Source organism: Falco rusticolus, chromosome 7, assembly GCF_015220075.1.
Source record: "Falco rusticolus isolate bFalRus1 chromosome 7, bFalRus1.pri, whole genome shotgun sequence".
Taxonomy (NCBI): Eukaryota; Metazoa; Chordata; class Aves; order Falconiformes; family Falconidae; genus Falco; species Falco rusticolus.
The window spans coordinates 60,156,361-60,168,574 of NC_051193.1; the positions used below are offsets into that span (position 1 = coordinate 60,156,361).

The 12,214-nt window shown below is 36.7% G+C and overlaps 1 protein-coding gene across 1 annotated transcript in view; it reads left to right on the plus strand.

Moving 5' to 3' along the window:
* ARHGAP5 (Rho GTPase activating protein 5) overlaps positions 1-7,671 on the plus strand; it is a 54,697-nt gene extending 47,026 nt beyond the window's left edge. Inside the window, exon 8 of the mRNA XM_037393427.1 lies at positions 2,747-7,671. Within this exon, the coding sequence (XP_037249324.1) occupies positions 2,747-3,077 (331 nt within the window). The 3' untranslated portion in view covers positions 3,078-7,671. The remainder of the gene's footprint in view (positions 1-2,746) is intronic.
* The last annotated feature ends 4,543 nt before the right edge of the window (positions 7,672-12,214 follow it).

Sequence of the window (12,214 nt, forward strand, 5' to 3'; positions counted from 1 at the left end):
AACAGGACAGTGTTAGATTGACATTGGCTTTTTTGATACTGGTTGTGTTTTATGTTTGTTCTTTGATAATTACTCCCTTTATAAATAAGGGCCAATATGGTATAGTATGCTTCTGAAGTCTGGGGAGACAGATGTACAACTTCTAAAGTCTGATCATAGAGTGGGTTTACAGCCTGAAGTTCCTGAAGAGTTTGCAGTGGAGGAAGGTGGCAGGATCAAGAGAAACAGGCTCTTCATTTTTCCTTTTTGTGTGAACCTAAAAGAAGGTGAATGGGCATTTGCTAAGTACTTACAAGAAGATTGTGAAATAGTTTGGGAAAGTTTGGTAGGAGATGGCATACACGGTGGTAGGTTTTTATTTACCCTTAGGACAGAGGTGAGGTTTAAAGACAGGAGAGAATAAAGTTGATTGTTCGTTATGCTTAATCTAGTTGTGGGTTGCAATCAGGAAAGAGGTGCAGCGCTTTTCCGATCTCACTTTTAGCCATAGATTCCCACTACTTCATTTGTTGGATCTGATGATTATGCAGCTGCAGCATGTTCTAAAGGAAAAGAGAAATAGCGGAAAACTAATTTTCTGTAGAACATACTAGCTGATCTCAGACACCCTGTGGTCTGATGCCAGAAAGTTGGTGGAGAAGGAGGAGGGGAAGAATGAAACAGCAGCAGCAGTCTACAGCTACATCAGATTAGATTAAGAAAACAGTATGAGAGAACCGGCAAGCAGTAAGCTCATGACAAGGGTGGGGAAAAAAGATGCATGAGATGGCCAAACACATAATCAAACCTTAGATGTGCTTAAGTATGTTGGAGGGTGTAAGTTTTAGCCTATGTGACTGAAGAAGCCTCTTGAAAGATTTTTAAATTCAGAGCAAAAATGTCAGGAAAAAAGCAGTCCGTAAAATAGACTATCTGGCTTTTATTTCATAAAATAGGTTTTATTATATAGCAGGTGCTATTCTTTCTCTGGTTTTATAACTTATCATGGTGTAGTTTGTTCTCTAACGGTACACCATTACAGAGTTTGAAATCATGCTCATTGTACTCATTTTAGGGAAAAGGTACAGGCAGTTCTGATTCAAAACTCTGACCGATTCATTGTCCCATCACAATGTGTCTTACACTTAAGTTTTATTTAATTCTTGGTAAGTCTCATTCATTGCTCTACCCCTAGACTATAGTCTAGGAGGAGTTTATACACAGAATTCAGTATAGGAAGGAAACCACCCTTTAATAAAAACACTAAGGAAAATGTAAGCTTACATTTGTATTTTTGGGTTCTTTAATCCTTAAATGAAGTTAAAATGTGATTGTTTTAGGAAGGGGCTTAGGAACATTACTGTCACTAGTATTACTGTCAATAGTATCCAAATATCCTTTGGACCAAACTTACTCAAAACAGATTGTGAGAAGCAGTGTCTGTGTACCCTTACACTACTTATTCCAAGTAATGCGCATGCTAAAATGTAAGCCTACGCTTTATAGTTTTCACTATACATGCATTGTAAATGAGTGAAAATATTTTGTTACAGCATTAGTTCTAGTGTTTACTATAGTTTTCACAGCTTTTGAATCTATGGACTACAGCCAGCTGTCAGAAATTCTTGCAGTTTGCTCTTGTTAATCATCAAAACTGTAACAGACAAATTGCTGAAGTTTTATTTTCTGTCTGTTTCTGCAGGACAACTGTAGCTCAGTTAGCTTTGTGCTGTCTCCTGTAATACAGGGATTACATGTTCCCCGCTGAATGAATTTCTTAGGTGTTTGTCAGATTTATTAACACACACTTTTTTATGTATCTCTCTTGCTAATTACTTCTAGATAAAATTGTGATGTTACTTTAGAATGCAGAGTATTTTTAGACAACAAAATATCCTGTCTCTTACTAGACTATTACTATGAAAAGGACTGCATTTTTTCTGAGGCGGCATTTAGTTGTAGATGGTAAATTTGGTAACAGGATGGTTTGTTTTTTTTGGTTATTTTTTCTTGTAATAGTATTGTAATAATGAATTTAGATCATAAGTGAAGAATCTGTTTCAGCCCTTGCTTAAAAGCAGGAAACTTCTAGAAAGAAAAACCCAGTTGGAAGTCTTTGTGTTATACGCTGAAAAATAAACCAATATTTGTGTGTGTTGATACTAGTGAAATTTCCGCTGGTGGTATTCTTTACAGCTTGGCCAAATTCTGTTGCTGGCCAGTATGAAAAAACCTGCAGTGGTGTGCTTTAGTCAACACTTGATTTGTTTGTTGGTTTTTTGTTTTGTTTTGTGGGTTTTTTTTAACATGTGATCTAATGTGATGCCTTTTTCCTTTGAGTGCCATAGATGTTGGTTAATATCTGACTGTCCTCAGTAAGAGGTGATTTCTGTCACTTTTGTTCTAGACATTTTAATGGACAAAAATCTTAATTTTATGAACTCCTGTAGCTGGTTGAGAAATTGAAAGTTTGTTTATAATTGTCACATCAGAATGTTGGTGGAATGTTGAACTTCTTTCTTAATTAAAAGCTTAATCGTGTTGATAATTGTTAGCTATTCAAATCTGGAAAAGTCATGGTTTCTAAATTTTCTTCTGCATAATCACTTTTAAAAAACAAGAATGATTGTTTAAATAGATAGCTGGAGGAAAGCAACAATAACCTTGAGAATGTTTAATAATACTGCTTACAGTTAGAGAGCTATGAAACTATTTGTAACTGATTGCATACTGGTTTGAATTCAATTTGTGCATGTTCTCATTTCAGGGTTAGTCAGCAATATAAAACCAACTATATGACGGCTGATAACTTGTCCATTTGTTTCTGGCCTACTTTGATGAGACCTGATTTTGAAAACAGAGAGTTTCTTTCTACCACCAAAATCCACCAGTCGGTTATAGAGACCTTCATTCAACAGTGTCAGTTTTTCTTTTACAATGGAGAGATTGTAGAAGCACCTAATCCCGTGGCGTGTCAGCCACCGCCTTCCAACGCAGTACAGATGGTGGAACCAATGGTACCTCTGCAGTTACCACCACCGCTGCAGCCTCAGCTGATACAGTCGCAATTACCAGCAGACCCTCTTGGTATTATATAGACAGAAGATGATTGCAGGCAGCCTGGCACTGGACAGTAAAGACAAGCTATAGACATGCATGTTTCAGGATACAGTAATGTATTTCATATTTATGAAAACTAATTCCCATCCAGCTGATTGGACATCTTTTTGTTATATCCCGTACTGTGTTCCTCATTTGTACACACTGCAGATAAAAACTATGTGATAAGCATGACTGGAGAGGTTTAATTTTTAAAAGCAAAAATAGCTATAAAGTACAAAGCTGCTGCTGCATGATACCTTATTGCAATCACTATATCATTCCTGTGACGGTTTGTCACAATATATTGTGAATAAAATTTTTCTATACAAATTTAATGATTTAAAAAAAAAACATTTATGAAACATTCAATGCTTACAGCCTGCTTTATGGCTGTTTTTGTTATTTAACATGCTATTTTTGGCAATTTTATTCGCATTCGAGCATTCTGTGTAAACAACTAAAGCCCAGCTATAGTTTATTTTGTAATCTCCTGGCTACTTATGTGACGGTATGCTTAGGATGGTTTATGGAAGAATGCAAAATGCACTGTTGAGAATTTTACAATCCCTAACCATCCATCTTTACTTGTAAGTAAACCTGTGGACAGTTCGTTAAGGGTGGGTGAAGTTGCTTATTATTTTTTACAGCACAATACCAAGGACATGCTTGTTGTAAAAGTGAGTTTCAAATACTGTACAAAAATTTTGATGTTGCCTACTTATTTCTTTATGTTCCATTACTGAACTAAACATTTTGTAAAACTGTTAATTCTGTAAACAGCTGCATGTTTAAAAGATCATTGATGGTCTTGTAAACTTAATCTAATATATTTTAGATATTTTAATTTTTCCCACTTGGGAATACATGTAGTGTTTAGAAAATAGTTCATGACATTTTCATATAAGGTTATATAACTTTTCATACATAAACATGAATTTTGTTGTAGTAAAATTCTCTAAACCAAACAATGTTTTAATCTAGGACTTCAATTAATCTATTCTTTAAATCTATTTTTATGTGACCCTTTAAAGATATACAAAAATGCATTGCTAATACATAGCAATAAATACTTTGGGTACTGACAATTAACCTCTTTGGAGTGTGTATATATAAAATCACATAAACTTGTAATCATATTTTTTTCCTGTGGTATGTTGTGCTAAAAATTCAAATGACTGAATTTTTTTCTTTCTTCTCCCTCCTTCCCCCCCCCCCCCCCCCCCCTTTTTAAATTATCTCTCTTTTTTTTTTTTCCCCCCCATTTATGTTACTTTTACGTTGGTACCAATTTTGCTGTAAAAGAATGCTGCTTAATTTAAACAAATCTTTTGGTTAAATATTTTGTTAGTGGTAAAAAATTTAGAAGGTTACAAATTGTAGCAAAGGGGAGACCATAGATAAACACTACCTGTGAGACTTTTCATAGCAGCTTTTTTTCTTTCATGCTCAAAGTACACCTTTTTAGGTCTGCAAAGAAGACAACAGTTTTGGCTCATTCAGCCGCTAGAATGTTTTGTGTAGTTTTAAAAAAAAAAAAAAAAAAGCTTTATGATGGTCACTGTTGTAATCTTCACTTATAACAAGATTTAAGATCGCCTTGTATGTATTATAGTAAATAGATGATTTTGAGAATTAAGGCTTTTAAGAGTTTGATTTGCTCCATTTTCCCAAAATAAAAATTGCCTTTCCCACTTAATGTCCTAGGTATTGTACTTCTAATTATGACTTGGATTATCGTTCTAGATTACTATGATACCATAAACCTGGCTGCTGTTTGAAGTACATGTATATTATAAATTATCTTGATATTGTGTTATATTCTTGCAAGTAATTATCTTTTCTAAGAAAACAAACAAAAAAGAAAAGTCAACCCTATTCCTATTGCAAAGCACACAGGAATTAATAGTACAATAAAGTCTGTCCTGTACATTGTAGCATTCTTAACTTGTTCTACTTTACCTGTTGTCTATATAGCTTTTATTTATAGTTGTCAGTCTAATCTTGGCATGTTTAGCAAAGAAAATGAAACTTCAAGAGTTTTATAAACTATTTCTAGGTTGCTAAAGAATTTATTTTTCTACTGTATATGGTATAGACAAAGCATCACCTGTACAGGAAACAAGTCTATTTCTCATAGAAGTAAGCTTAAAAATAAATGCCAGTCATATCCATATTTAAAAGTTCTATCTATAAAGTATCTCCAGTCTTTGTAATGTGAATTGCATTTTAAACTTTCTATGAATTCCAAGTTGTTTGCCATAATATTTAACTAATCTTTGAATACTAATTTTTCAAATAATTTACATTCCGTTTCATGTTGGACTTGTGATCAGCAGTATTTGTGGTGTCATTTATTTCTTGTGTATAATGTTACAGCTAAATCACTTCATGGTTTTTTGAAAATCTCAATGCTTACGTTTGGCCAAATGTGAAAGTGTTATTACATTTACTGGATAAAACAAAAAGAAATAATACAAAAACATGGCATGTGGCGCTTGATTGTCACATGGAAGAGTCCCTGCATACTGTTAGCATTATAGAAGTGTTATATGCAGGAATGTGGATATGTGTGTATGTATAATATATACACGTTGATATTTTTTATGTGTTTGTGTGTTTATGTACACAAGCACATGTGCACAGACTTGCATGCACATACACCCACATAGGTAAAGTTTTTAAAAGACTAGGAAATTATACCATCGTTATTAAAGAGTTATAATAGAGCTTTCTCTATTATTATTTTTATTAGTGCTATAAAATGAGGAAGCATGTCATTATATACGAATTCCTCATACTTTGGCTCAATGTAGTCCGTTCTAGTTTTAATGAAAATCCAAACAATAATAACTATATTTTTTAATGTGAGCATTTTTACAGTAATATCTATCTTGATAAAGATACAAAAGTATATTATTTTTGGTTGAGCATCTCAGTGACACTTTATGGAGTAGTTTGTCTTTTTTATGTATTATTGGTATAGACATACTGCAGTGTATTGTCTTTCAGTGTTTTCGCAATTTTAAAATCCCAGCCCTGAGTTACAAAAGTGCCATTTTAAGTAATGCTTAACAGGTTATTTCAAAATTCCTTACCCTCGATGATCTTGTGGGATTTTAACATATATAGTGTAAATAGATTACGGATGTCAACTTAAGTGAAAAGACACTTTTTTTGTTGCTGTATGTTTTCTCCATTATTTTAATCCTGGTTGCTAGGAAATTATAGATATGTTTATTTTTAGTTGCTGGAGTTTAGCTTCCAATATTTATGATAAATATAGAAAAAACCTATCAATTGGAAATGAAAAAAATTGGCCTTAGCTTACATGCTTATTTCAGGTTTTTTCAGTAACTGTGATGCTGTTTGTCAACTGAAAAAATTACACATCTATAAAAATTTTAAAGTCAAAATTTTGTTCTTTGTTTATAATGTAATCTTTTGTTGCTACGTCAGCAGAATACTGCAGTGAATTAAATATCAGTGAAGCTTATTCTGTATAAAAGATTCAACGAATAAAATACTAAGATGCTTACTGTGTATAATGTTCAGTTTAGTTGCCTGCTAAAGTTTTAAAGGCAAAAGCACCCTGTCTTTAACATACACAGAGATGAAATTTAGTAGTAAATCTTGCTAAACTGAGTGCACTAAGTGTTTAAGCAATTCTCAGGGTGGGGAGGGTGTCTCTTATGGGTCTCTTAAAATTATTTTTCCTACAGAATTTTTAATCCTGAAGTAAATACTGAGGCTTTTCAGGTCAGCTTTACATTTTCAGAGTTGTATGTCATTGGTCAAAATTCTACGAACTATATGGGATAAATCCAACTCTGATGATACTATTGCTTTGAGTTCTTGTGCACGCAACATCTATGCTTGTTTTTTTTCAAAGCATCTTCAGTCACATGGCTGATGCAGAAATAACTGCAAAAACTTCCTGACAACCTTCAAATCTGAACACGGTTCAGGTTTTATTATATATCTTAACGCTTTCAGGTACTGGAGCATTTTAATCTCAGATAGGATATAGGATGCCTTTTACCTATAACTTACTCAGTGTGCAAATCTGTTTTTTAGACTTCTGTTATCAGAAGCTGTCTGTGCTGAATCTGAGGCACAGTGTATTGTGTTCGGGCTCTGAACAGACCGCAGGTTTCTGATGAATAGCTGTCCTAGGGAACCAAAGTGTGACATTAGTGTTCACTTGTGTCAAATTCCATCCTTCAGCTAATTCATGGTTTCCATGGAATCAGAAGGAATGAATTTAATCTGTCATCGTGGCTAGTGAAAGCAAAGACTTCCTTCCTTTTCCTATTGACAAGTTCTTTCCCAAGTGTGTAGATGGTGCATGTTACGGCTGTTGCCCATATGTTTCTCATCTTCCTTATAAAATACAATGCATGTGTGTTTAGACCTGGTATTTTTGTTGCTGAATTGAGTGTCATGGGTGCCTAGCCAACATTCTGGTGCTTTTATATTACAGAATAGGGTTTAGTATGCCTGATTACATTAATAATAATTTGTCCGTTACTGTTTTTTTATTTGGTGTGACTTATGAAATATGGAGAATTAAATAATTTCACTGAATGCCTACAGTGCGGTAACTGTGTTTTTTTCAGACTTAGAGTGTGGTGATAATGAAAGGCCATCGTTGCTTCTACTTATGAGCTGTTTAAGCTAAGCTGGGAAGGGGATCTCATGGTGGCCCTTCCAGCCATGACTGCTTATCAGTGCTTCAGGGGTAGATACCCTGCCTTGAAGAGTACCTCTGGCTGCTTAGGTGGCTGACTGATAGTAGTATAGCTGTACTTTATTGTACATATTATAAGTAGTGTAGCTGTAGCTTGTATTTTCCCCAGAATTACAGTATCACGGTCTATCTGTTCTTACAGATTTTTCTGCTTCATAACTGATGAAGTGAAGGGGAGGCAAAGTAGTTCTCACCTGTTCCTGCAGCGCTCTCAGCTTTGCCATTGATGAGAATTGTCAGGGACTCTGCAATAGCTTTTGCAGGATTTTACTGAATTACAAGTAGAAAATGTCCAGAGTGGTAAGTTATGAGTTGAAGTTCTTTGGTTAACTGATGCTGAGTGCGATGAACTGGTGAAGCATCTGGGAAAAAACCAAGCTGCGCTATTGAATTACGGGCTAAGTCTCCCTTGGAAGGTTCCCCCCTCGGTACTTGGCCGTGTGACCTCAGTTTCTACCGTGACTGCCCTTACTTGGCCACGTTGACCCCATGCACGTTGGGAATGAGGAAGAGATCAAGAAACCTACCTCAAAAAAATCATGTACTTTAAACAGCCGCCTCTTAAAACACTGAGATGAAATTATTAAATGTAGAATGTAGGAAAAAAATACGGAGAATGAAATGTCCATGGTTCATTACTGAAATATGTATGTATACACACATACGCTTTTGGAATTTAGTAAAGAAGTAATGTTGGTGGCCAGCCTGCTACAGATAAACATTGCTTACAATTCAGATGTTAAGTTTTGAAAACAGAATGTAAACATGTCACTAATTTTGATATCCTATCTGTGAGTTGTCTAGCTCTTCACGTTGATTTGATTTTGTTATCCTGTGTGGTCACACAGACGAGCCTGATTTTGTGTCCTTTGGTTAACTGTATCGGAGTTGCAAAGTTTCTTTATCTCTTCACAGATGGCTGCCGTCTATTCTTTCTTCTCTTAGTACGTCTCTTTGACTTGATCAGTTTTAAAGTCAAAACTTAAAATTTATAGCGTGATCATACTACTTGTAAAACATACTGGGTCCTGCATAAAGTTCATAAAAGTCTGTCAATACTTTCTTGTCCCCTTGTGTCTGCACTTGTCTGTGTGCACTCGTTTGCTGTTTTGGGTATGCAGGACCTGGGGCAATGTGGCACTTGTCCATGTCTGGAGATTCTGGTCGCTTGGAGGTAGATATTGGGGTGATCCTTTTCTGTATCCTAGCCTGCTTATCGTGAGAGTGCTGGAAAGAGCAGCTAGGAAACTTTAAAAATGGCAAAGGGTAAATACTACGTGTGGTCTGTGCGTCGGTGAGCTGAAGATGCTTGCCTCAACTCTTCATGCCTGTGCGAGAGGTTTGTGTGTAGGGAGCTTTCAAGCTGTCCACTGATGGTGTAAAGGGAGGAGGAGATGGGAAAGCGCTTCCCTGTACCCTTCTCTCTAACCTCAAGGGCCAGTGGTGTTCCTGCAGAGTTTGGGGCACCAAGTCCTCTGCCCAGTGTGGAGTTTTGGCCCCCCAAGAAGAGGGTCATGGAATAGCATGTGGCCTTCAACCAAAACTGGTGCAGCAAAAAAATGGTGACACACTTACAACCTTGACTTGTTCCTCAGCATCCCTGTTCCTTGAAACATGCTGCCCTACGGGTCTTTTGTTGCTGTTTTTTAGTATCAAACAGTGTTGAGTGGTATTACCACCAAGATCTGCAGTTCTAAGTCATCTCCTTGTAGCTGGCCAGACTGACTTACCAGGATACAAAGCTGCTTTGACCTGAAATGCTTCTGGGGAAGTAGAAATCAAACTCTGTTCTCCTGGAGCTTGTACATGGTGCCATCAAGCATTATTTTATTTTCTCCATTCTTTTCAAAGAAGGTAGTTTCTAAGACAAATGAGAGGGCTGAGCTATTACCTGACAGAGGTGTATGTTTGTAGCGTGATAGCGACACCAGAAAGTAAATGTCCAGCTCATTCAGTGAAGACATGGAAGTAGCGTATGAAGATGTGAACCTTGCTGCAGTGGTGTGGAGGACTGTCCGTGGCAGAGTTAAGTGAATTGTGGAGAAAATTATCCTGGCTGCAGTTCCTCTTGGAAGGTAACAATACTATTTTATTCCTTTCCTTCCCTTCCCCAGAAGGGAGGCGAACTGGTGTGCATGTAATTTGACTGTCAAAGCTGAGCTCCTACCCAATGGGGAAGTGAGCAAACAACTTGGCACCGGGAACACCCTAGAAGACTCTGCAAACATCTATGTCCCATCCTGGTATCCAAAGTATCAGGAGGAGCTGGATGCTTCTGTTTTCCTCCAAAACCGTGTGCTGCTCAGCTGAGGGGCAGGGTCTCACGGCTCTCTTTGGATTTTGACCACTGCCCCACAGCCAGTATTCTACTTAAAAATATTGGCCATAACAATTGTGGTTTTAAGCTACTGATCTATATGTAGGTTGAGTCAGATTTCCTGAAATGGTACCATCATCCTCCTCCCCTCCATTTTTTTTTTTTCTTTTTTCTTCATGTTTTTTCTCCCCCCCTTTACACCCCCTGGCAACAGCTGAGCTGCTCAGCTAGAATTCCCTCAATATGGAGCAGGGGTTCTGCTGCAGGCCATTCTCATTTGGGAGTACTTGGCTTTACGTCTCACCTCTTCTCCTTTGTTCTACAAGAATGTATGTTAACTTCTGGACTTGCTACAAAACCAATTTTTTTTCCCCTCCCTAAACCTGCTGAGGACGAGTGGGCTGAAGTGAATGTCTCCAGGCATTTATTTATCTTTATGCACCAATTTATGGGACAGGTGCTCAGAGCTCTAGGATGGCAAAATTTCTTCAGAAATGTAAAGAAAAAAACACCTTACAACTTCTGTGATCCTCCTTCCTTCTGATGTACTAGTTAAGGAAGCCTACACCTGTTCTTGTGCTAACAGGAAAAAGTATGTTTTGAGCTCATGTAAACGTTAAATGTCTCTATATTCAGAATTGTGCTGCAAAAAAAAAAAAAAAAAAAAATTAATTGCTGCCTTGGCAGATAAACATTGCAAGTACAGGTGAAGTGAAGAACCACCAGAAAAAGTGCTAAATGTAAGCAAATAGGATGTGTGACTAGTTTAGCTCATCGGTAGGATGCTAAGATAGAGTGGGAATGTTTAGAACTTAGCAGTTTTTAACTGAATTGAAGGAAAACTTACGCTGGGTGTTTTTTCCCTTCTAGTGTTTTCAGTGGCTTCTGTTGCATCTTTATACACGAGGACATGTTCCAGCAGGCTCCATCCCCAGTGCCGCAATGCTCTGGACAGCTATCTAGTTGTGTGCTTGATGGGGAGACTTGAGGAGGTGCTGGAGACAGTTTGCACCAGCCTTTCCCCTTTCAACATAAGAACCGAGTGCTGTAAAACCAATGCCTGCTTACAGGGAGCCTTTTCTAGTTTCATGTAGGGTAAGAGTTTCCCACCCTGGCAAAGTTCTCAGGGGTATACATGGTACATATATATATATGTATGTATAGATATACAAAACCACAAGCTCAACAGTTTTTGTAGGGTTTTGGGGGGTTCATTGATGGGGTGTTTTTTTCTTTTTTTATAAAAAGGAGGGCAAAAAAATGTTAATAAGCATTTTATTGTTGAATGGGAAACATTTTGGGGGTGGTGGTGGGGTGGAATTTACTCTTCAAAGAAAGTATTAGGATTAGCTAAGTAACACTGTGGAAATACCATTGAAGAAAATAAGTTTTTGTTTTTAGTTTTCCTAGTGGCATCACATTTTTCTGACTAGCAAGCAGATTCTTTCTTACAGCTTTGTATAAGTATATTTTATTTGCAGGTATATTAATGCCATTTTTAAACTACTGCAATTGCAGTCATTAGTTTCAAAAGAAACTAATGTGTGGAGGTACCTGCCTATAGACAGCCCTGGATTATTCCGTCTTCTGACGGTGAGTAAAAGGGATTCAGATTTCTTACGATATAAAAAGGAGACAGCTGATGTTCTTCCTTACTGAAGAAAAACTAGGGTATTCTTTTTTTTGCCTGGACTGGTGGAAGTTTTTTTCTACTGCAACATCTGGAGCACCCATGTGCAAAGGGAAGAGAAGCCGGTTCTGTATATATGTAACTTTCTAAAGAGTGAAGCAATGGGTAAAGCAGATAAAATCATGTCTTCATTTTTCCTTCCTGGAAATTTGACTACAAGAATGACTCTTATATAGCCTGTTTTATAGTCTTGTGCCGTAATCTGGCCAAGTATAAATGCTAGACTTATATTTTCTACCCTGTCTCTCAAAACTCCGTAGCAGACCCATATTCCTACATTCGTTATATTCTCATTTCTGCCCTGTACCCAGTTTCTTTTAAAAAAGAGTAGTTGTTTACACATGTACAAAACCATATTAACTCAAAGGCAACATTAGCT